This window comes from Cupressus sempervirens, chromosome 2 (assembly GCF_028749045.1).
Source record: "Cupressus sempervirens isolate cs-2001-9-10 chromosome 2, ASM2874904v1, whole genome shotgun sequence".
In the NCBI taxonomy this organism is placed as follows: domain Eukaryota; kingdom Viridiplantae; phylum Streptophyta; class Pinopsida; order Cupressales; family Cupressaceae; genus Cupressus; species Cupressus sempervirens.
The window spans coordinates 704,226,422-704,248,564 of NC_143119.1; the positions used below are offsets into that span (position 1 = coordinate 704,226,422).

At 34.5% G+C, this 22,143-nt stretch overlaps 1 protein-coding gene across 1 annotated transcript; it reads left to right on the forward strand.

Moving 5' to 3' along the window:
• The first annotated feature begins 5,254 nt into the window (after positions 1–5,254).
• Positions 5,255–11,776, forward strand: LOC149575323 (nitrate reductase [NADH] 2-like). The gene is made up of 4 exons (XM_089815095.1): positions 5,255–7,181; positions 8,639–8,779; positions 9,122–9,354; positions 10,331–11,776. Exons 1-4 carry the CDS (start codon positions 6,182–6,184, stop codon positions 11,747–11,749), a joined length of 2,793 nt encoding a protein of 930 aa, XP_089671221.1. The 5' UTR covers positions 5,255–6,181; the 3' UTR covers positions 11,750–11,776.
• The last annotated feature ends 10,367 nt before the right edge of the window (positions 11,777–22,143 follow it).

Here is a 22,143-nt window from a genome sequence, read left to right on the forward strand (position 1 = left end):
AGAAATAGATATAGGGGGTGAGAGATGATAGAAAGATAATAAAAATATGATAATACTTTTACCTATAACCTATTTACTCCATGCTTGTAATATAATGACTTCTTATTTTAGACCATGATTGATTATAATAGATGGAAAAGAAAATCTTGATCTACTACTATTATTTTAGCTACACTATGTTGTAGATTTCTTCAATAGCATTATGACGCATTTTGAACGAAGTCAATCGGAGTCAGGATGTGAATGTTATGGCTTCTAGAGTGGAGTTTGCTTTTATTTCTTCAAAACCCGAATGGGTTTTGAATAATCCAATCGGGTTTTAAATAATTTGATCGATTTTTGAAGATATTTTTCATCCTAGAAACCTAATCATGTTTCAAAACCTAATAGTCTTTTGGTTTTTTTATGTTTTTTTGCTAGGCTCAGTAACCAAGCCTAGCTGCTTTTTGAAATTTCATATAACTTGATTGTGTTATGAATAACTTGATCGAGACCCGATTGGGTTATTCACATTTTTATCTTTTATCTTTTATTTTTTGTGGTGTCCACTAAATTGTACACCATCTTGGTGCACCCACCCTCCCATTTTCAAAAAGATAAAGTTTCCAAAAATAACAAGTAGAAAAAAATAAAAATTTTGATTTTTCTTGATTTTGAAGAGATAATTATTTTCAAAAATTTAATTTTTCAATTGATGAGGATATTCTAATTTCAAATTTATAATATTCATAAATTTGGATTTTCTTGTTTTCCATTTTTTATTTTGTCTTAATTTTGATGAACAAGGTTTTCTCTATTAATTGATAATATTGAAGTACATATTCACAAAAAAATGATAGGGGATACAAGATCACTCTACAAGAGTCATGTGACCAACAACCAGAAGGTAATAATAACTATTCATAAAAAAATATAACCACCTTAAGAAGCTAAAGAAGTTCCAATTAAGGAAGGTGGGTCATTTTGATTTTCCTTTCCCCATCTAAGTTTGGGGTTTGTGGGTAGGCCAAGGATAGACCACCCATCATCATCTATATATTTTTCCTCCTTAGTCTTGGGAGGTGAAATGGCCAAGGCTAGGTGACAAAACCACTTGGAAGAGGTGGCAATAGGCCACAAAGAGTCACCATTGGGAGCAGGCCAAGGGATGGAAGCAACATGAAGAAGAGTCAAACTAGCATGGGACCAGCCACAACCCTAACACAATGAGAAAGTTGAATGATAATGCCAAATATCATCACCTTCACCAGAGGAGTAGTGGGGTACTTCAAACCCTAGGGTCTATGATCGAAAAGCAAAGTGTTTTAAAATATTTAATTGAATTAATTCAATTATTAAGAAATGGGAAACTAGTATCAAATTAAATGAAACTAATAAAAGTTAAATGAAATGAAAGTTAGAAAGAAATTTAATTGGAAATTGATGTGAAGAAATTAATTCAATTTGGATGAATAATTAGATAATTTGAATAATTAAATTCAAACTATAAGAAATTAGAAATTAAATTAAATTAACTAATAAAGACCAATTAATCAAAGTTAAGATTAATTAAATAAACTTTATTATTTAATTAAATTTAAGAAAATGATTAGGTGATTGAGAGATTGGATTTAGGAAGAATAAATAATGATTAATTAACAATTAAATAATTGTTAATTAATAGAAGAATAATTGGTAATTAACATGAGCTTGCATGTTTGCCCATTTTTGGGCATCTATAGTTTTATCACTTCTAAAACTGATAGACCATATAGTCAAGGATGTATTAACATGGCATCTTTAAGCAAGATAGGATAAGAATTAACTTATGGATATTGAATCATGATAAGTAAATGGATATAAGAATATGACATATCAAAGATAAGAAAAATTACATCACAAATATTGTCCTAAGTTGAATCCTAATTAGATAATAAAACCACCCAAAGTGCCTCACTTACTTCATTTTAAATTTATTTTCAAATTCCTCACTATATGTCTCACTGAAAATTCGCATAACTGAATAATTTGCTTCTCAGTTTTCTTTTACAAAACAACATAGATCACTACTTTTGATTCTCTCAACATCACATGTGTTTTTTGTGATCAAGCAATGCATACAATATATCGTTGCATATATTTTTTTCCAAATACAATAATTTACCTTATGTACTTATAATCAACTCTGCATATCCAAACTAGTGCAATACATTCTAACTTCTAAAACATATTTCTATAAAACCCTTCTACTTCTATGTAAACTTTCCTTTGAATTGTACTTTTCAAAGTGTTTCAATCTGATGCTTGTATAAACCATAACTAAATGCATCTAGAGTTACAAAATAGTGTTCAAAGGACTACAACATATACCGAAGTTGGTTATATAAAAATGATTTTATATAAGCCATATGCACAATATACCATAAGCTTCCAAGATATAGCATAAAATTAAAGACCCAACTTGGGTTACCAAACCCTACAAAAGGAAAATCTTATATATTATCATTTACAAAAGATCACAAATCATTTTTATCTAAATTACACTATGTGAATCAAAACTTCATAGTACAAATTATGGTTTAAAAAAGAAAAAAAAATATTGTTTGAACATTATATATACCTTTTTTAAATAGACAAGCCATTGTTTAAAGAAAATGGTTGGATCATTTTGTTCTTGGGGTTTTCTATCGAAACAAGTTGTAAACAATCTAGCTCAATGGTAGGGTGTAATGAAAAGTTATAATAGTTATTTCTAGAGCCTTATGTACCTACAAATCTAAAATGATTGTGTCAGTGGTTATACAATGGTTTTTCTTGGTCAACTCCCTATTTTAACTAGTGAATCCCACCTCCTTGGATATTCATTATGAAAAAGACAATATATTTAGTGTTCATGAATCTAGAGTACACTTAAATTTCTATGAGTTAAAGTGTATAAATATAATGTAAATACCTAACATAGTGTGATAGAATAGACCCTATATGAAAATGCAATCAATGCACGAACTATTGAATGTGTGTAAAAATAATAGATCTGAAACACAACAATGTAGATTTAAAGGTACCAAGAAATCATCCCCAAATTCAAAGATGAAGGATACAAGCAAACCAACAGTTAATGATCTTGTAGTCATCATCATTATCTTTTTGTAGCTCCAACATGATGATGAAAATAGTTTGAATTCTTGAATGCACGATAAATGATTGATGTGACCTTGATTCACAAGTCCTAACTTCATGGGATGTCTTCAAATTGGGGCTCCAATCTTGAAATTTATTTCATCAAGCACCAAAATGAAGTGTGAGGCCCCTACTTTTAAAAAATTCAAGAGATAAAATTGAAAGAGCTAGTTGTAAATCTTAATCCTCCATTAAATCACCAAGATAAGAAGTGAATTTAAATTTGGTCTCAAAAAGTTGCAATAGAATGGATGAGTCATTCTATACCAACTATTTCAGACGCAAACTAGAATTGTGGGTCACAAACAATCAATAGGTGTGGGATAAGATCACACAGTCAATTTGGAGGTTGGGACAAAACATTGAGGTTGCAAATAGTATCATAGAGTTTAGGAGATGAAATGAATTATTTGATTGCAAACAAATAGATGGGCATTCTTATAAATAAGGCCTTGCCTTGATTGTAGATAAGATTAAAGGAACAAAGGAGCCATATTTGTAATTAGAAATTCATTAAGTGAAACTATGAAGCTGTATAATGTACACTATAATAAAAACACACTAAGTTAGGTGTTAAACAACCATAAAATCATACATTTGCTTAGGTACTTACAATTTATGATGGCATAACTCTAAATCTTCTTCATATACTATAGATAAAAATCAACATCATTCCAAGCTAGCACTTGGATAAGATCATGAAATAATCTAAACCATCTTCAAAAACTATAAGAAAACATCAATTTCATTCCAAATTATTTATATAAAAAATTGGATAAAATCATGATATATATTCTAAATCATCTTCATAAACACTAGGAAAACATTAACACCAAATTCCAATGTAATAATATATTTATTTTGAGATAAAACCTTGATATTTATTTTAAATCATCTTTATACGCTCTAGAAAAATATCATCATCATTGTGAGCTATTTATTAAAAATATCGATAGAATCTTGAAACACTCTAAATCGTCTTTATAGACTATTAGGAAAAAATATCAATTAAATCATGAAATGTTTTAAACAATCTTCATGATAAACTATACAAAAACCATACATACTATAGTAATCATATATATTATTTGGAAAAAAGTCATACCCTAAACAGTTGTCATAATCTATAATAAAAATTCATAACCTATAAGAAAAAATCAGACATACTATAATAGTTATAATTTCAGTCATTAAAGAAAGAAGACATACTCTAAACAATCTTCATAAACACATACAATAATAATCATACATAGTATTTTGAATATAAGTCACTAGAAAAAGCCGTAGTCTAATCAATGTTCATAAATTATTAAAAAAAATGTCACACATCAATAAATATCATACATAGTGTTTTGATTGTGTACTAAGTCACTAAGGTAAAAAAGACCATAATGTCAACAATCTTCTAGGGAAAAGTCATACATACTATAATTACCCATGGACTTTATTCTCAAGATTTACAAGGCATAAGGGGCTCAAGCACGTGGCTTGGAATCAACAACTAGCATGGCTCCTAGAATTGCACTTTGTGCTTTACAATGTATCATTAGTAAAATATAGTTTGAGCTTTACAAGCTTGAATATAAAATATAGTATAATGAAATACAACTATATAAAATATAGTACAGGGAAACACAACCATATATTTAATATAGTGAAAACCAATCATCTTTTGCATTTTGTGCATCAGGAGATACTATATAAAATAGTGTGTTTGTTTATACAAATGGGTGGTGGTGGAAGGTATTTTGAAACCTACGGAGAGGGCAAATCAATTGTCCAAATCAATGGGATTGGACCGGCAACCCAGGTTGGCAAGGTTGGCCTTTCATTACTCCCAACAGCCATGACCAAATGCTCATATGCCCACTTCGCCGCTTCACATGCCCTCTACTGCGTTGCTTCCCCTTCAAATGAGCCGCTCTTCCTTGGACCACGGTCACATCCATTCTTCTCCTCCCATTCCAAATGCCTTCAAATTAGTTGGAAAATTTTGTGTGGCCTAGATTGCATGCCTTATGGATCTTAGGGCCCACTTTGCCAACACTCGCTCTCCTCTTTCACTATATATTCACTTTCAGATCCTCACAAATCAAATGGTGCCTCCATATGTGCCTTTCAAAGAAGAGAAAGACCACCAATTTCTCCTCCTTGCATGTCTTAGATGGCTATCTAGATAGAATAGTTCAGTTCCTACTCTTACAAAGAAATAGTTCCTACTCTTCTATCTAAACCACTTCCTTCTCTTTTATGGTGTAGATTCTTGTGTGTTGGTTCACTTTCAGATCATCACACAACTCAAATGGCGCCTCCATGTTTGTCTTAGATAGATAGAACGAGAAAGAAAACCAAATTTCTCTTCTTCTAGGTCTTAGAAAGAAAGAAAATATGTCTTGGATAGATTCCTAAAGTCTTGTATGAAAACCAATTTGCTTTATTCGCTAGTGTAGATTCTTGTATGTTTTGGTTCATCACCATAAGTTCTTCTATGTCTTGGATCGATAGAAACAAAGCCAATTTGTTCTATTTCCTAGTGTAGATTATTGTGTGCTTTGGTTCATCGCCATACTCTTCTTCTAAATCTTGGATATATTGAAAGAAAGCGAAACCAGTTTGTTCTATTCCCTAGATTAGATTCTTGAGTGTGTTTTGGTTCATCACCATACTCCTCTATGTTTTGGTTCGAAGATCTTGTTGCTGCTTTCAGATCCTCTTAACTCAATGGCATCTCCATGCATGTTGTCTTAGATAGAGAGGAACTAGAGAGAGAAAACCAATCTCTTCTTCTTTCTCTTCTATGCCTTGGATAGATGCACAAGACCAAATCTCTCGTGTTCTGGATGTCTTAGATAGATGGATTGAAAGCCAAATCAAATCTCTTCTTTGATAGATGGACTGAGAGCCAAAATCTCCTCTCTTCTATATCTTGGTATAAATAAACTTTTCTTGTTAGATTTTGATATAGATTGCTGTGGTTTTCTTCACCACCAGATTGGATTCATTCTAGTGTGTGTTCACCACCATGGCCGCCTTCGTGGACAACCGCCACCAATTCAATGCAGAGCCCCGAAGCGGCCTCATTTCCTATGGCGTTCGAGCTCACCTGGGCAAAAGAGTCCCAGACTCCACACCCATCTTCGAATTACAGCCACCCCGGCCGAGGTTCGAATACCAGGCCGAGCACGAAAAAGAGAAAGAAGAGGAAGAGGAAGAAGAAGAAGATGTAGTTTCCTGGAAGCTCCCAGAAGAGGAGGAGACTTCATTTGATGATAGAGATGCAGGCACAGCAGACGAGTGGGTGGCGAGGAACAGGTCCCTGGTTCGACTCACAGGGCGGCACCCATTCAACTCAGAGGCCCCCCTGTGTGGCCTCATGCGTCACGGCTTCATAACACCCGTCTCACTACACTACGTACGTAACCACGGGCATGTCCCGCGTTGCGGCTGGGATGACTGGCGCGTGGAGGTCACGGGCCTGGTGAAAAGGCCCACGCAATTCACCATGTCTCAGCTGGTGGAGGAGTTCAGGCCACGGGAGCTGCCGGTCACCCTCGTCTGCGCCGGTAACAGGAGGAAAGAGCAGAATATGGTGAAGCAGACGATCGGTTTCAACTGGGGCGCCGCCGGTATCTCCACCTCTGTTTGGAAGGGGGTGCGACTGGTTGACCTGCTGCGCCGGTGCGGGATCATGTCCAAGAAGGAGGGAGCTCTGTTCGTGTGCTTCGAGGGCGCCGAGGATCTGCCCGGAGGTGGCGGGGGCAAGTACGGGACGAGCGTGGCCGTCGATGTTGCCATGGACGCTGCCCGAGATGTGATCTTGGCTTATAGGCAGAACGGGCAGCTGTTGCAGCCTGACCATGGGTTTCCTGTGAGGGTTATCATCCCTGGGTTTATTGGCGGCCGGATGGTGAAATGGCTGCGGAGGATTTCTGTGGGCTCGGCTCAGTCTGATAGCTATTATCACCACAGGGATAACAAGGTCCTGCCTTCCCATGTTGATGCCGATTCTGCTCTTTCCCAAGGTATGTTTGGTGGTTCCTCATGGGCTGTGGAATATTCCCTCCCCCCTTGTTTGGAAACGGCACTCAATTGATTGACTTTCCCAATATATCTTGTTAGTCCAATGTCGACATCTTTTACTATTGTTTGTTTATTTGTGTCTACATTTTTTACTATAGGTTGTTTATCTATGTCGACATCTTTTACTATAGTTTGTTTACTTAGTGTTGTTTCTAGGTTTGATTGCTTGAGTGATTTGCCTTGTGGTGTTTTTGGATTCTTCTCGATTCAGTTGCATGAATTGTCAGTGTCTTGTGTTGTTTTCGGATTTGACTGGCATTGATGTTTCAGATCACACTAAATTGATTGACTTTCCCATATCTTGTTGGTCCAATGTCGACATCTTTTACTATAGTTTGTTTACTTTGAATTGTTTCTGTATTCAATTGCATGAGTGATTTGCATTGTGGTGTTCTTTTCTTGATTTGGTTGTGTGAGTTACTTGTGTTGTTTATGGATTTCATTGCATGAGTTACTTATGTTGTTTCTAGATTTGATTGCGTAAGTTACTTGTGTTGTTTCTCAATTCAACTACATGAGTTACTTGTGTTGTTTCTCGATTTGACTACACGAGTTACTTGTGTTGTTTCTCGATTTGATATGCACGAGTTGCTTGTTTTGTTTTCAGAGTCAAATAGCATGAATGTTTCAGATCACAACCAGTTAGTGTTCTTTCTCTTTTCTTATGTCGATATCAATTGAGATTGTTTTGATTATGGATTTGATTGCATTCGGTTGAGTGATTGTGTTGTATCTATGTTTCGGTGGGCCACATTCAACTATATTTCAGATCATATTCCAATTGAATGTGATCATGTGGAGGTCTCTTAAAGTTTCAGCAGTACTTTTCACCATTATTTATTTACTTTTGTTGTTTTCAAGCGGGCTCCACTACATGAAATTAAAGATTGTTTTGAATTGATGTATCAGATCACATTTGGCCTTATATGATCTGAAAGGTGGACATCTCTGAGCTTATTTTTCACTGTAGTTTATTTACTTGTGTTGCTTTTAGATTTAACTGCTTGAAATTGAGATTGTTTTGACTGATGCTTGAGGTCATATTCAGCCATATTTTACGTCATATTCTACAATAGAATATGATTTGAAATGTAGATGTTTATGACTTCATTTTTCACCATAATTTATTTACCTGAATGTGCAATTAATGATATTTTGATTTGATGTTTCAGATTACATTCACTTGCATTTTATGAAATGAAAACAATATTTTATTTACTTAACCCACATGAAATTGAAATGATTTTGTATCCATATCCGAACTCACATTCTCTGAAACATTGATACAAATAATTGAACTTGAAAATAATGTCCACAAATCATTACGAGTGGAGACAGAATCTGATGTGTTTTAATGTACCTAAAACTAAATGAATGATTTGTTTGGTGTCTTTCTCAGGTTGGTGGAACAAGCCGGAATACATCATCAATGAGCTCAACATAAACTCCATCATTACCACGCCTTCCCACGAGGAAATCCTCCCAATTAACTCTGCTACAACGCAGAAGCCTTACACCCTCAAAGGATATGCGTATTCCGGTAACTTATTATATCATTATCATTACTTCTATTATTATTATCATTACAAGATCTAGTCTCTATCCCATCTTGGTCTTAGATGCCCAATGCATATGGGCCACATGATAACAACACTTTATGCACTGGATGTTTCTATTGACGACCTCATTTAACTTCCTTTCCCTCTAGGCATATAGGTATCTAATCACCTTTTATGTTTATTATTGTTATGTTTTACCTTCTTTCCCTCTAGGCATATAGGTATCTAATCACTTTTTATGTTCATTATTATTATGTTTTGGCTGTTTGTCATGATTGGTTGGGATTCTAAAGTGAGTGAGAGTTGTTCCACATTGTTTGCAGGTGGGGGGAGAAAAGTTATTCGTGTGGAGGTAACATTTGACGAAGGGCAGACTTGGAAATTCTGCTCTGTGACTCATCCGGAAAAACCAACCAAATATGGAAAACACTGGTGTTGGTGCTTCTGGGAGCTTGATGTTGAGGTCATGGAGGTCATAGACGCCAAGGAGATTGCTGTCCGTGCTTGGGATGAGTCCATGAACACTCAGCCCAAAGATCTTACTTGGAACCTCATGGTAACTACTAGAATTCTCTAGTATTTACCACTATTAGTCGATAATCATAACATTTCTTTCTTGTTGTTTTTTGATTTGATAGTGTATGTGTTTTGCATCAATGATTCAGATTACACTCTATGATATATGATCAAGATATTAGAGAGCTCAAGAAAATAGAAAGAAAAAATTGTGTTCATAGTCTTTCTTGTTCTTAATTGTGTATATGTTGTCTTATGCACTCTAATGCTGTTTTCCATCCCCATGATAGATCACAGATTATGATTTGGAACGTGGATGCAAAAATATTCAAGATAACTGAATTCATAAACTCTTACAGATAGATGTGTATATGTTTATGTGAGTCATCATTAGAATGTTAAGAGAGCTCAAGAAATAGATATTTTTCCTTTGTATTCATAATCTTTCTTGTTGTTTTTCTCGATTTCCTTGTGTATGAGAGCTCAAGAAACAGATGTTTTTTCTTTGTTTAATAATCCTTCCTCTTTTTGTTTTTCGATTCTGTATGTACTTTTATACCAATGTTTCAGATCACCTCTATGATTCATCATCGTAATGTTGGACAGCATAAAATATAAATGGTTTCTTTCTTTGGATTCATTCTTTCATTTTCTTGCTTCTAGTTTCGATATTGTATGTATTTTTGCATTGACATCCTCGTTTCAATATATGATTCATCATCAGAATGTTAGAGAGCTGATCAAATAGATGGTTTCTTTCTTTGTATTTATAATATTTCTTCTCATTGTTTCTTTGTTCGATTGTTTTTTTTTTTTTCAATCAACATTTCAGATCAAATTCTATGATTCATCGTAAGAATGTTAGAGAACTTAAGAAACAAATGTTTTCTTTCTCTATTCATAATATTCTTTGTCATTTATTTCTAAATTTAATTTTACATATATATGAGATTCATTATTATTCTTCCTTGTATTTATAATCTAAATTCTTATTATTCAATTGGGGCACCGTGCAGGGAATGATGAACAACTGCTGGTTCAGAGTAAAGAAAAACATATGCATGCCTCACCACGGAGAACTAGGGGTTGTATTCGAGCACCCAACTCGACCAGGGAACCAACCGGGAGGATGGATGGCAAGGGAGAAGCTCTTGGAGGACACCCAACAGCAAGCCAATCAAACCCTTAAAAAGAGCTCATCAACCCCCATAATGAACACATCATCCAAGAACATCACACTCTCCGAGGTGCAGAAGCACAACAATAGAGAATCTGCATGGATTATTGTCCACAATCACGTGTACGACTGTACCAAATTCCTCAAAGATCATCCCGGTGGAATGGACAGCATTCTAATCAACGCCGGCTCAGATTGCACAGAAGAGTTCGATGCCATACACTCTTCCAAGGCCAAGGCCATCTTAGAAGACTACAGAATAGGCGAGCTTCTCTCTTCATCTTCCTCTTCTTCATGCGATACTCCGCCAGAAAATTCTATGCATGGAGCGAATAGGGCTTTTACGGCCCTGAGTTTGGCCCCAATAACGGAGCAAGAGTTCTCCAAAACCACACCTCCTGCGCTGCAGGAGGATAGTGATAATAAGATGATAGTTACGATGCAAGAGCTCTCCAAAACCACGCCGCTGACACTGAACCTAAAGCAAAACATCACATGCAAGCTTATTGCCAAGAAGGCAATAAGCAATGATGTGAGATTGTTTAGATTCGCGCTTCCAAACCCTAACGCAACTCTGGGTCTCCCTACTGGAAAACACATCTTTGTGTCCTCCTACATAGACAACAAGCTATGCATGAGAGCTTACACCCCTGTAAGCTCAGATGATGAAGTAGGTCATTTAGACCTTCTTGTCAAGATATACTTCAAGGGCATACATCCCAAGTTTCCAAATGGGGGGCTCATGTCTCAACACCTAGATTCCATGGCTCTAGGAGACTCCATCAGAATAAAAGGGCCTGTGGGTCATATACAATATCATGGCCAAGGAAAGTTCACCATTAATGGGGGCACCAAACTCTGCAAAACTATTTCAATGGTGGGTGGGGGAACGGGCATAACACCCTTGTATCAGGTCATCAAGGCCGTTTTGAAAGATCCCATGGATGAGACTTGTATTCATCTGGTCTATGCTAATAGAACTGAGAGTGATATTCTTCTAAGGGAAGAGCTTGACCAGGTGGCTCAACAGCACTCCAATTTCAAGGTATGGTATGTTATAAACAAGTCTGTGAAGGAAGGGTGGAATTACAGCTTGGGTTCCATAAATGAGGAGGTTTTGAGAGACCATCTTCCAGATGGTGGTTCTCCTGAGACTTTGGCCCTCCTGTGTGGCCCCCCACTTATGATCCAGTTGGCTTGCTTGCCTAATCTGGCCAAATTGCATTATGATGTGAACAACTCTTGTTTTCAGTTCTAATAATAAATCTATGTATATTTACTATTCTCCGCTTTTTGCAATCATAATCCTCCTTTTTTTCCCAAATTGTTAAAGAGTCTTACTTCTAGAATCAGGCAGTCCCTTTTAAACAGCACCGTGCTAGGTAAACTTTTTAGAATTGGATGTCTCTTTAAAATTGTAGTTGAATGATTCTAGATGAGCTATCAAAGATCATTTCTTGCCGAGTGCAAGATTCCGACATCATTAAGACAAGGGGTCCGGGTCATGTCCTCAACAAATTTGGCAGAATGGATACTCCTACATCCTTGGCTCTTAGCTGAAGAAATTTTAGCCCATAGGCTCATGCTCTTGAATAGGTAAACTTCTCTGTGGTGGACCTCATTGAACTGGTTTACTAGCAGACTTTGTGCTTTGTTGGACAACTTTTTATCTTAGATCTAAATCTCCATTAAAAAAAATACTGCAATATATCAGAATAAATTTTTGAAAATAGTGCTAATGTATCTGTCTACCTTAATCCTCAACCTTAGCATTTTAAATTAACTTGTTAAGATGACTGATGATATACACCTACTTTCCTACTATCAATCTCATTCAAACCATATTTTAAATTCTTCCTATGTAGACTATAGAAAAAAGTTGTCCATACAAAAGTTTAAGACGTAAAGAATAATGAAACCTAGTTAATATGCAGTTAAAGGAATAGTTGGCCTGTCATTATGATCAATGTTCCTTGGATGCTGCACGTTGCACAGCTGTACTTTGTACCAGCTGTTGATAGAAATGTGTCAATGACTTAAGTTGGAATTAGAAGTCCCACTTTGGAAAGAGTCTTACATTTTCATTGTCAGTGTCATTGTCTTTTCAAAAATATAACTCAAATACTTTCCATTTTCAATGTTCTCAACGTACTCATAAATGCGAAGTATATGCTGGATCCAAGAAAAACTTTAATTAAAAGTTGAAAAGATAAAGTTTCAATGTCACTGAAAGTCTTAGGTTAAAAGTATAATAGCATTGAAAGTCTTAGTTAGGATTTAGTCAAAACCCAAAACCCAAAACTGTGGATGATTGATTTATCTCCCAAGGCAGCTTTCGGGTTTGTGGAAGTAAGTTTGTTTGTACTCGAATCCATTTTGAAATAGAATTAGACAAATGATCCCCTCAAACTATACTGAATTATAATTACTTATAATCCTTCAAATACAATAAATATCTTACATCTACCCACTTTGATAGTTACTACCAAAGAAAAGCTATCCGTAGATTTGAGAAAAAAAACCCTTCAGAATTAATGTATGCCTTTATTTTTGTCTACTTTCTTAAAGCTGCAGAAAAGATTTATAGATTGGAGAATAATAAATCAAAGAAAAAAATGTCAATGTCACCATACTTGACCAGTTCTCACAGTGATATGGATAATAGATAAAAGTTGAAAAGATGTAATATGGACATTTAATTTTGTTCCATCCTTTTTAAGGATATGTATTTTATCTATATGGTGGCATGGACAGCAGATTAAAGTTGAAGAGATGTCGTAAGTAATGATAAATTCGAGAAGATGTTATAAACAGTAATTTGATTTCAAATTTATTTTTATTTGATTATTATGGTTGTATAGATAGTAGACAAAAATGTAAAGAATGTTATAAAGAGAGATGCCGTAAGTAATGATAAAATTGAGATGATGTTATAAACAGTAGTTTGATTTCAAGTGTATCTTTATTTAAGTATTATGGTTGTATAGATAGTAGACAAAAATGTAAACTATGTTATAAAGAGTTATTTGGCTCTACTTCTGTAGTATAAATTTATTCATGTTTAATTATTAGAGTAGTATAAATAGTCAATGTAAGAAAGTTTTAAAAAAATTATTAAAAGGTGATTTATTAATTTTTTCTATGAATTTATATTTATGTTTAATAATTTCATTAATATAAATAATGGATATATTAAGTTGAAAAAATATTATAAATATTGATTTGTTTCCATATTCTCTATGAATTTATACTGATTTGGTAGTTACAATAACATATATCACTGATGCATGAAAGTTCAAAAATATGTTATAAACAGTAATTTAGTTCTAGTTTCTGTATAGTGTGTTTTATTTCAAAAAGTACAATCACATATATAAATGTTTTGTGAAAGTTGGAAAAATATTATAAGGAGTTCAACTTCTCTACATAGTAAATAAATAAAAGTTGAGAATATATTAATAATTAGTAAATATATACATATCTAGTTATTACAGCAATATATATGAAAGTCTATAAGATACTATAATCTAGTGACATATTTCCAACTTCTATAAAATTTATGCTAATTATTACAACTAGATACACAATTGATATAAAAAATTAAGTAAGATATTATAAAGAATACTTACAAAATAAACAGCCCAACAAAAGTAATTTGAATTGAATGGTTTCTTTTAGCTCTTCTAAAGAATCAAAATAATTGTAAAATAGGCATGGAATCAACCGTCTGGCATTTTGGTACATATTATTTTATACTTTCATTCGCTTTTCAGAATATACAAAAAGGGAATCCCAAACCAGTCAGAACTTCAATATACAGGAATCTAAATTATTGAGATTTGAAATTTGATGTGAAATATTTTAATGTAACCACCAAAAATGGTGGGCAGTTTCTCATGCAGTTATTTAATTTGAGTTGACGTCGGCATTTGATTCGGAAGTCGACTTGTTTTCTATTTGTTGCTTGCTTTGTTTATTTGAGATTATCACCCAGACCATATGTACATCTCAATGTAAATCTTAATTGTTGGAAGGTTATAATGCTGACCTAATTTTTAAAACAAAATTAGACCTTTCTATATATATAATTGTTCCAGGTTTGTATTTCGTTTTATAAGTTATATCATAGTCTTTATTTTTTAAGATTTTTGCTTTGATTTTGATTCAACATATTTAAAATTAGAAATAAAAATTCTAGAAGAAGGTTTCAAGACTAAGTTAGCATAGTATCATATTGAAGTAATCAATTAAATGAACAATACGAAGGACAACCAATTAAGAAATAACAAAATTGAAATCATTTAGTTAGAATAGTGTCATTTTATTGTAACCAATGAAATGAAAATACAAATGACAACCAACTAAGAAATAACATAATTGAAACCATTTAGAATACAACCAAAGTAGTTTTTTTATTATTGGATCTTGTTTAATATTGTATGTTGACTAAATATGTTTCATATTTTTTTTTTAAAATATTTGAAGTTACATGTGGGTTGCCTCTAGTTTATTTGGAAGAATCTTCAAAGTTCAAATTTGGACTTATGAGGAAGAATATTTTTTGTTTCAAATTTGGATTCCATAACATTATAAAATGATTATAAAATGGACCTAGTAGTTGTTCACCTTAAATTTGCACCTCCCAAAACATATACAATTATTTCAATTTATTCTCAAAATTTAAAACAATATAATTGGCAAGTATCCTATTTAACATTGAGATTTAGGTCTACATCATCGAATTTGATGTCATGCCAACTTAGCAGTTGTTGAAATGCCATAAAAGACATCCAAAAATGTTATGTAGTTAGTTTCCATTGATTCAATTATAAAATAGGTAAGGTGTGATACCCTTACCTCTCCTAAATGAGAGGAGTGGGTTGCGCCCAAGAAACCTATTAACCCACACACATGCACACGTGTGGGTGTAACTGAATAGGATAAAATATGGTTGATGAATAGGGTTTAGAATAATGCACATGAAAGAGACCCTAAGCCCATATTTTACACATTCATATAGATTATTATGATACAGGATGTAATTATATGAGACTGATATTGAAATGGAGAAATAAAAGTTACTTACCTCTAAAAAAGAATTAGCTGAAAACCCTATCAAATGATCTAAAAAACTATTGATTTCCACACACCTACACCAAAGCCACAAGTTCTACAAAACCCAAAAATATTTTTCTTGTATAAGGGTAGTTCGACCTTGACCCAAATAGCGGGGCACAATCTTACCCTGGGGCATAATTGTTGTACCCTGAAAAGTCGACCTTGACCTACACTGGTCCAACAAATTTTTTGTTTGCGAATCTTGAAAGTTCGACGAAAAGTGTATCGAAATCTTCTTTTTAATTCACTATTTCACACCTATATCTGCAAGAAAAATGGTTTGTTTGTTTGGATGGAGGGTTTTCCTTGGTCAAACCCCAATTTGGAATTAACCTTAAAATGTAATTGAAATTGCAATATAAATAAGCAAAGTAAATGGAACTATTCACCTTGCTTATATTGAAATCTTTGTGGAGGATTTGAATCCTTGAATCCATAAGTATGGATGCTCCAAATGAATGTAGAATACGATGTAGGATGTCTCAAATCTATTGTCCTAGATTTTCAACACCAATCTTGAATGGATCTTAGCATAGGAAAAGGTTTGGATGAATAGGGATGGAGAAAAATTTAACAAGAGGGCTCCATGGAGCTTGAATCCTTCAATGGCTAACAATGGACCTCTTTGATGAATTGAATGATTGAACTCTTGAAGGCTTGAATGCTTGATGGATAGTAGATCTTCACTTCATAGAACATGTGAGCATAAACTTCACAATAGGTGGATGTCAAAATGAGGCAAGAAGGCTTCCTTATATAGAGATCTAGGGCACAAACTTCTAGAGAAGGCTAACATGGGAACATTAAATCCCAATTAACCTTAACCCCTAGAAATGGACCTAGATTAAATGTAAGTCAAGAGTATACCATTCTGAAACCCAAAACAGTCAACCCGAAAGTGAGAAAATAATTATTTTTGAAACCAAACATCTGGAAATCATGAAACTTGAAAATAAATTTGAATCTTGGGCCAGAGTCGAGGTCAACTCTAACCTAGGTTAGGGTCGACGTTGACTTTGACCTAAAAGGTCGACTTTGACCCTGAGGTCAGAAATCTTAGGATCTCAGTCCAGAATGCTAGAAAAATGTAGAAAGAAAGTGGAAAGGGGGCAAAATCAAGGGAAAAATCCATATCTAAGTCGAGGACCCATTCAAGGTGCTTGACATTACCCTAAACCACCTAGTCGAAGGGCTAAACACTCTTCACATAGAAGTGCTTCTATTTTAAGACGATACATTTGGCCCCCACTTTAGCAAGAGTATGGACTCAATGCAAACTCTTGGTAAAGTAAATCATAATGAAAAGATAATCTTATTAAAATCAAAGGGACAAAGAGATCTTCAAGCCCCTAGGGACTCAAGTCTTTGTCAACTCCAAGATTACCATAAGAGAGGCATCTCTAGAAAAGAGAGAATGAAAGGAGGTAGGAGTGGCTAGCTCACCCAGTAAGATGTGTGTATTTCATTGTGAACCACAAAATAAATAGGGTGGACTTAATGGGAATTTGTTTAGTGCTCCCCTCAGGATTCATGACAAGTGCTTAACCACCTCATGTGTACTATAAGTTGAGTGGTTGTATCAAGCATTGAAAGATTAGTATTTTGGTGCAATGGCAACCTCATTCTAACAAGTGGTATCAGAGCTTGGTCACAAGTTCAAATCCTCACACCCTCAGGTAATGCTGACTGGGAGATTGTTGGATTTTCATTCAATGCTCCCCTCGGGATTCGTGACAAGGGCTTAACTAACTCCTATGTACTATAAGTTGAGTGGTTGTATCGGACATTGAAAGATCGATCTTTTGGTGCAATGGTGATCCCATTCTAATAGGGTCACCCAGAAAGAACTTGATAGTCACCCTATGAAGTTATGTGCCTTTTGGCAGATTTGTGCATGTATGTAGTGCATCTTCTGACACCTTTTATAAAGTACCCATGGATCCATATTCTCATATCACCATAGAATACATTTGTAAAATGTATATCTCTCTAGGATTTAGCAACTTATGTGCATTACCTTATGAGGATTTAGCATATTTGAAATTGGAAATGTGTGACTCTTCAGGATTTAGCAACTTGTGTGCATTACCTTTGGAGGATTTAGCATGTTGAAAATTGACTTATGTGCATTACCCTCCAATATTTAGCAACTTATGTGTGTTACCCTCCAAGATTTAGCATGCTACAAAATAAAAGGTTAGAACAAAAATGTAGGGAGGTCATATATATGTGCCCCTCCTTAAGATGGAATAAAATACATACTATTTTGACATGTTAAGGAAAGAAAAGAATGAGGATAAATCCTTCTTCAATATCAAGACAATATGCATAGACAACACACAGTCCAAGCCAAGAAGGTCACAACTCCTATGAGGCCATGGAAGGAATAAATGCAAAGAGATATCATGCAAGAAGTGAAAAAGTAACCCTTGTGAGGGATAGCACACTATTCAGCTTCCAAGATGAGAGATTTATCAACCATGGAAACCTAATGTCAAAGAACGAAATAGGTTATGATCGAGAACATAGATCCTTAATGCAAACCATATTTTTCATGTATGATTGAATATCACATAATAGATAGATATTGCTTAACCAAGGAAAAGTGGATCTTGTAAAGACAAAAAAGAAGGAGATGTCATCCTTGCCCCCCAAGTGTAGGAACAAAGATAGAAGGGGGCCTATTATATCGCTTGCAACACTATACAAGACAACGAGCCCCCAAAGATTAGGCTAACATTGTTTACATAATGCAGAGCTCCATAATAGGAACATAAGTATTCTTTGGAGAAAATAGGATTGAAATACAACTCATTGCCACATGATATATAATTAACCTTACTATCAATGTGTTGCCTAATCTTATAATGTAAAGCTTGGCATTCATTAGTAAAGTGATCATGACATCTATGATATAAAAAAAAAGGGAGAGTCTTCAAGTGTGGACTACATTTCTTTTTGCATTTAGGTCTACTAATCATCTTAGAATGAACAGTTTAGGCAAAAGAACTTCTTGGTCAAAATCCTTCATAGTTTTATCATGTTTTGAAGTGTTATTTGAGATATTGTTAACATTGAGTTGTTGTTGAGGATTAAATCCAAATCCATAAGAATGCTTATGCACCCCATTTTGTAAGGGAATTTGAATTCCCTATTTATTCTTAACACATGCTTGACATTGAATCCTTGTTTAACTAGGAAATGGTAACCAGAACCATAATGAAAAGCCATATTAGAAGGAGTCAATGGAACTTCATTAGTCACTATGTCATTATTAGTAGGTTTGAAAGTTTCATTGTGAATAGAATCAATGAAAAAGTTGTTACAAATAACTTTAGAAGTAAAAACCCATTGTTCAAACTCTCTTTTTGGTTTCATAAAATCAAGATCAGAAACCTTATACTCTCCAATAAAGGTAGGAGTAAAATCCAAGGTTCCCCAATCATCACCTGGAAGAGCATTAGAGGAAGAAGGATTACTATTAGAAATAGGAGTAGTGTGGTTTTGAATATTCAAACAAGGATTTGGCACATCATCCACATGAAGTGTATACATCATGTTGCTATGTGTAAACTTGACTTTATTATAAAGGGTGGAAGGGATAGCATGCATCCCATGCAAACAAGGTCTACCCAGAACAAGGTTATAATTGGGAGGTCCAGTCATAACATGAATAGGCATATTCAGGATGATCAGATCTACTTTGATAGGTAAGGTAATGATTCCCAAAGTACTCTTAGAATTATTATCAAAGCCATGTATAGGAACATTATCATGTTGAATGGTTCAAACATTAGCTTTAATTACTTTGAGCATGTCCATCCTACAAATATTAAGCCTAGATCCATTATCAATCAAGTTCCTATGAATGATACTTTTATTGATTGTAACAACCACCATAAGAGCATCATATTGATTTTGAACTTCTTTAAAAGGTAAATCCTTTTGAATAAATACAATGTTAGGAACACTCAAGGTAGTATGCATGCATTGTAAGAAGTTATTAATGTTCTCTTGATTAGGAGGTAGACTAGGAAAAGTCACGAGAGCTTTTGCAAGGTTTCATAGTACTAGGTAGGTGAATTTTTAAGAAGCTCCCGTAAGGAAATCTTGTCAGGGGTATTTTGCAATTGGTTTATCAAATCATACTCCTTGCTAGGAAGATGAGGTGGAGAAAGAAAAATGGGTTGAGAGGGTGGCAAAGAAGTAGAAACCACCAGAGTAGGTTGAAGATTGCTCCCTATATGATATGTGTGAGCTATAACACCTTGGTCATTGAAAGACTCTAAAGATTCCATAGGTTTACCGTTGATAGTAATGCAAGGACAACCTTTGATAGTCAACAAAGATTCTAGATAAACCATGTTAGTCATCTCAACACTACAAACAAATTAATAAGAAGGAAGTAAAGAATACATCATAGGATAAAATGAAGTAGAAACTTGATTCTCCATAAGATCATCACTAAGAGGGATAACATTAAAGGAATTCATATCATTGTCCACTAATGCCTCATTGCTAGAAGGAATCTCAAATGGAGGTAAAGCATCTAAATATCTACACAAGAGGAATGTGTTTTAGAAACAGAGTGATCATCATGTATGAATATCTCATCCATTAATAAATCACCCTCTTGCATCAAAGCTTCTTCACGAGGAAAGAATACATCAATGTCTTTATCCAAGGAATTGACTACAATGGTTTCATGAGGAAGAGAGTAATCAACATCCAAATCTAAAGGTTCATCCCAAATAGGAGGATTATCATCCCTATCAACAAAACACATTGTAGGAGCACCATAAATTGCTAAAGATTGATCTCTAGAGGGGGAAGAAGGTAAATGATACTGTAACATCAATCCTCAACTCATCTCCATAAAGAGAAATATGATGGAGAGATAGATTAATGCCATCTTCTTGCTCTAATATATCCTTACAAGGTAATTCAAAAGAGGACAAAGAAACATCACACACACTAAAAAAAGTCTTTCTAGGTGTAACACCATGTGATGGTAAGGTAAGAGGAAAATGTTGTGTAATCCCCAAAGTTATAGAAGAATGTTTGGAAAACATTTGAAACAATGTGTGCAACATGATAAAAAATAAAGAAATACATAAAAAAGAGATCTAGATATATCCTATTGTAAATTTGATTGAAACAGATAATTGTATAAAAGATATTGATGCTACAAAATGTGTTCATTATTTTGTCACTGATGTCAAACCTGCTATTTGCTAGAATAGTAATTGCTTATAAGATCCAAGCACTATCACTTAGTTGATTGATGAGGAATCAATAAAATGTAACAAAAGAACCTAAGGGAAAGGTTGAGTTATGGTTTTGGAATGAAGTGCAAAGATCAGTTAAGACAATGATAAAGTGATGTATTGACAATATACAGGAAGATCAAGTGTCGAGTAAAAGATCAAGTGCTGAGTAAAAATCAAGTGCCAAATAAAGATCAAGTGCCAAGTGAAGATCAAGTGCTGAGTAAAAATCAAGTGCTGAGTAAAAATCAAGTGCCGAGTGAAAATCAAGTGCCAAGTGAATATCAAGTGTCAAGTAAAGATCAAGTGCTGAGTTGTGTTCATGTGCCGAGCATCAGAAAGTCAAAAGTGTCGAGCTGCTGCATTATTTTGAAAAGTTGAAGATTTGTCAGATATGAGCCAACATGGTTGTTATCTAGAATTTTGTGAACTAGATAGAAGATAAGAATGATGAGCTGGTGGCACAGAACACTATGTAAAACATTTCTTTTTTTGCGAATACAACTGGATTCTAGATGAAGTTTCTAGATAAAAATGAGATATGGGACAGATACATTGTATCCTACCTAATCTATGGAAACCCTAAAGTTGGAGAGGGAGAATCGAGTGGGAAAAGAATTCTAGATTTCTATTTAAGGGGTCATAAGGTCACGAAGCAAGGTGTTGGTCAAGCATGAAAGCATGAAGTGCTGAAGAAGGTGCTAAGGAGGAAGAGAGCACAGAAACTCTATTTTGATAGATGACCACAGAGATGATTGAATTGGTATGATGAGCAAGAAGACTCAAGGAGATGAAGCTTGAGAAGAAGACAAGCTATCAAAGCCACAGTGATTGAAGCCAAGCAAAGGATTAAACTGAAGTGTGATCTGAAATCTGCAAGATATGTTGTGAGTTATATCAGATCAATAGCTCTTATTGTTACTCTCTAGAAATTGTAATAGTTAGTATAAATCCTATGGACTTAGGTTGGTTTAATAGCCATGTTGTAAATCCTTTAACAGGGTGACATTCCAAGTGAATGTTCCAAAGTCCTTTGACCAGGCCCATTCCTAACAGTATGGTGAAATCCTCTAACAAGGGCACATTTAATAGTGCATTGTAAGCCTTTAACAAGGTAGGCCTTTAATAGGGCATCACTTCAGAAGAGTGAGAATTGAGTAGCATGTTATTGGTGGTTTTTCCCAAATTAGGTTTCCACGTAAATCACTGTACTGTCATGTGTTGATCTTGCATGTTTTATTCTTGCATGTTGATTTGTTGTAACTTG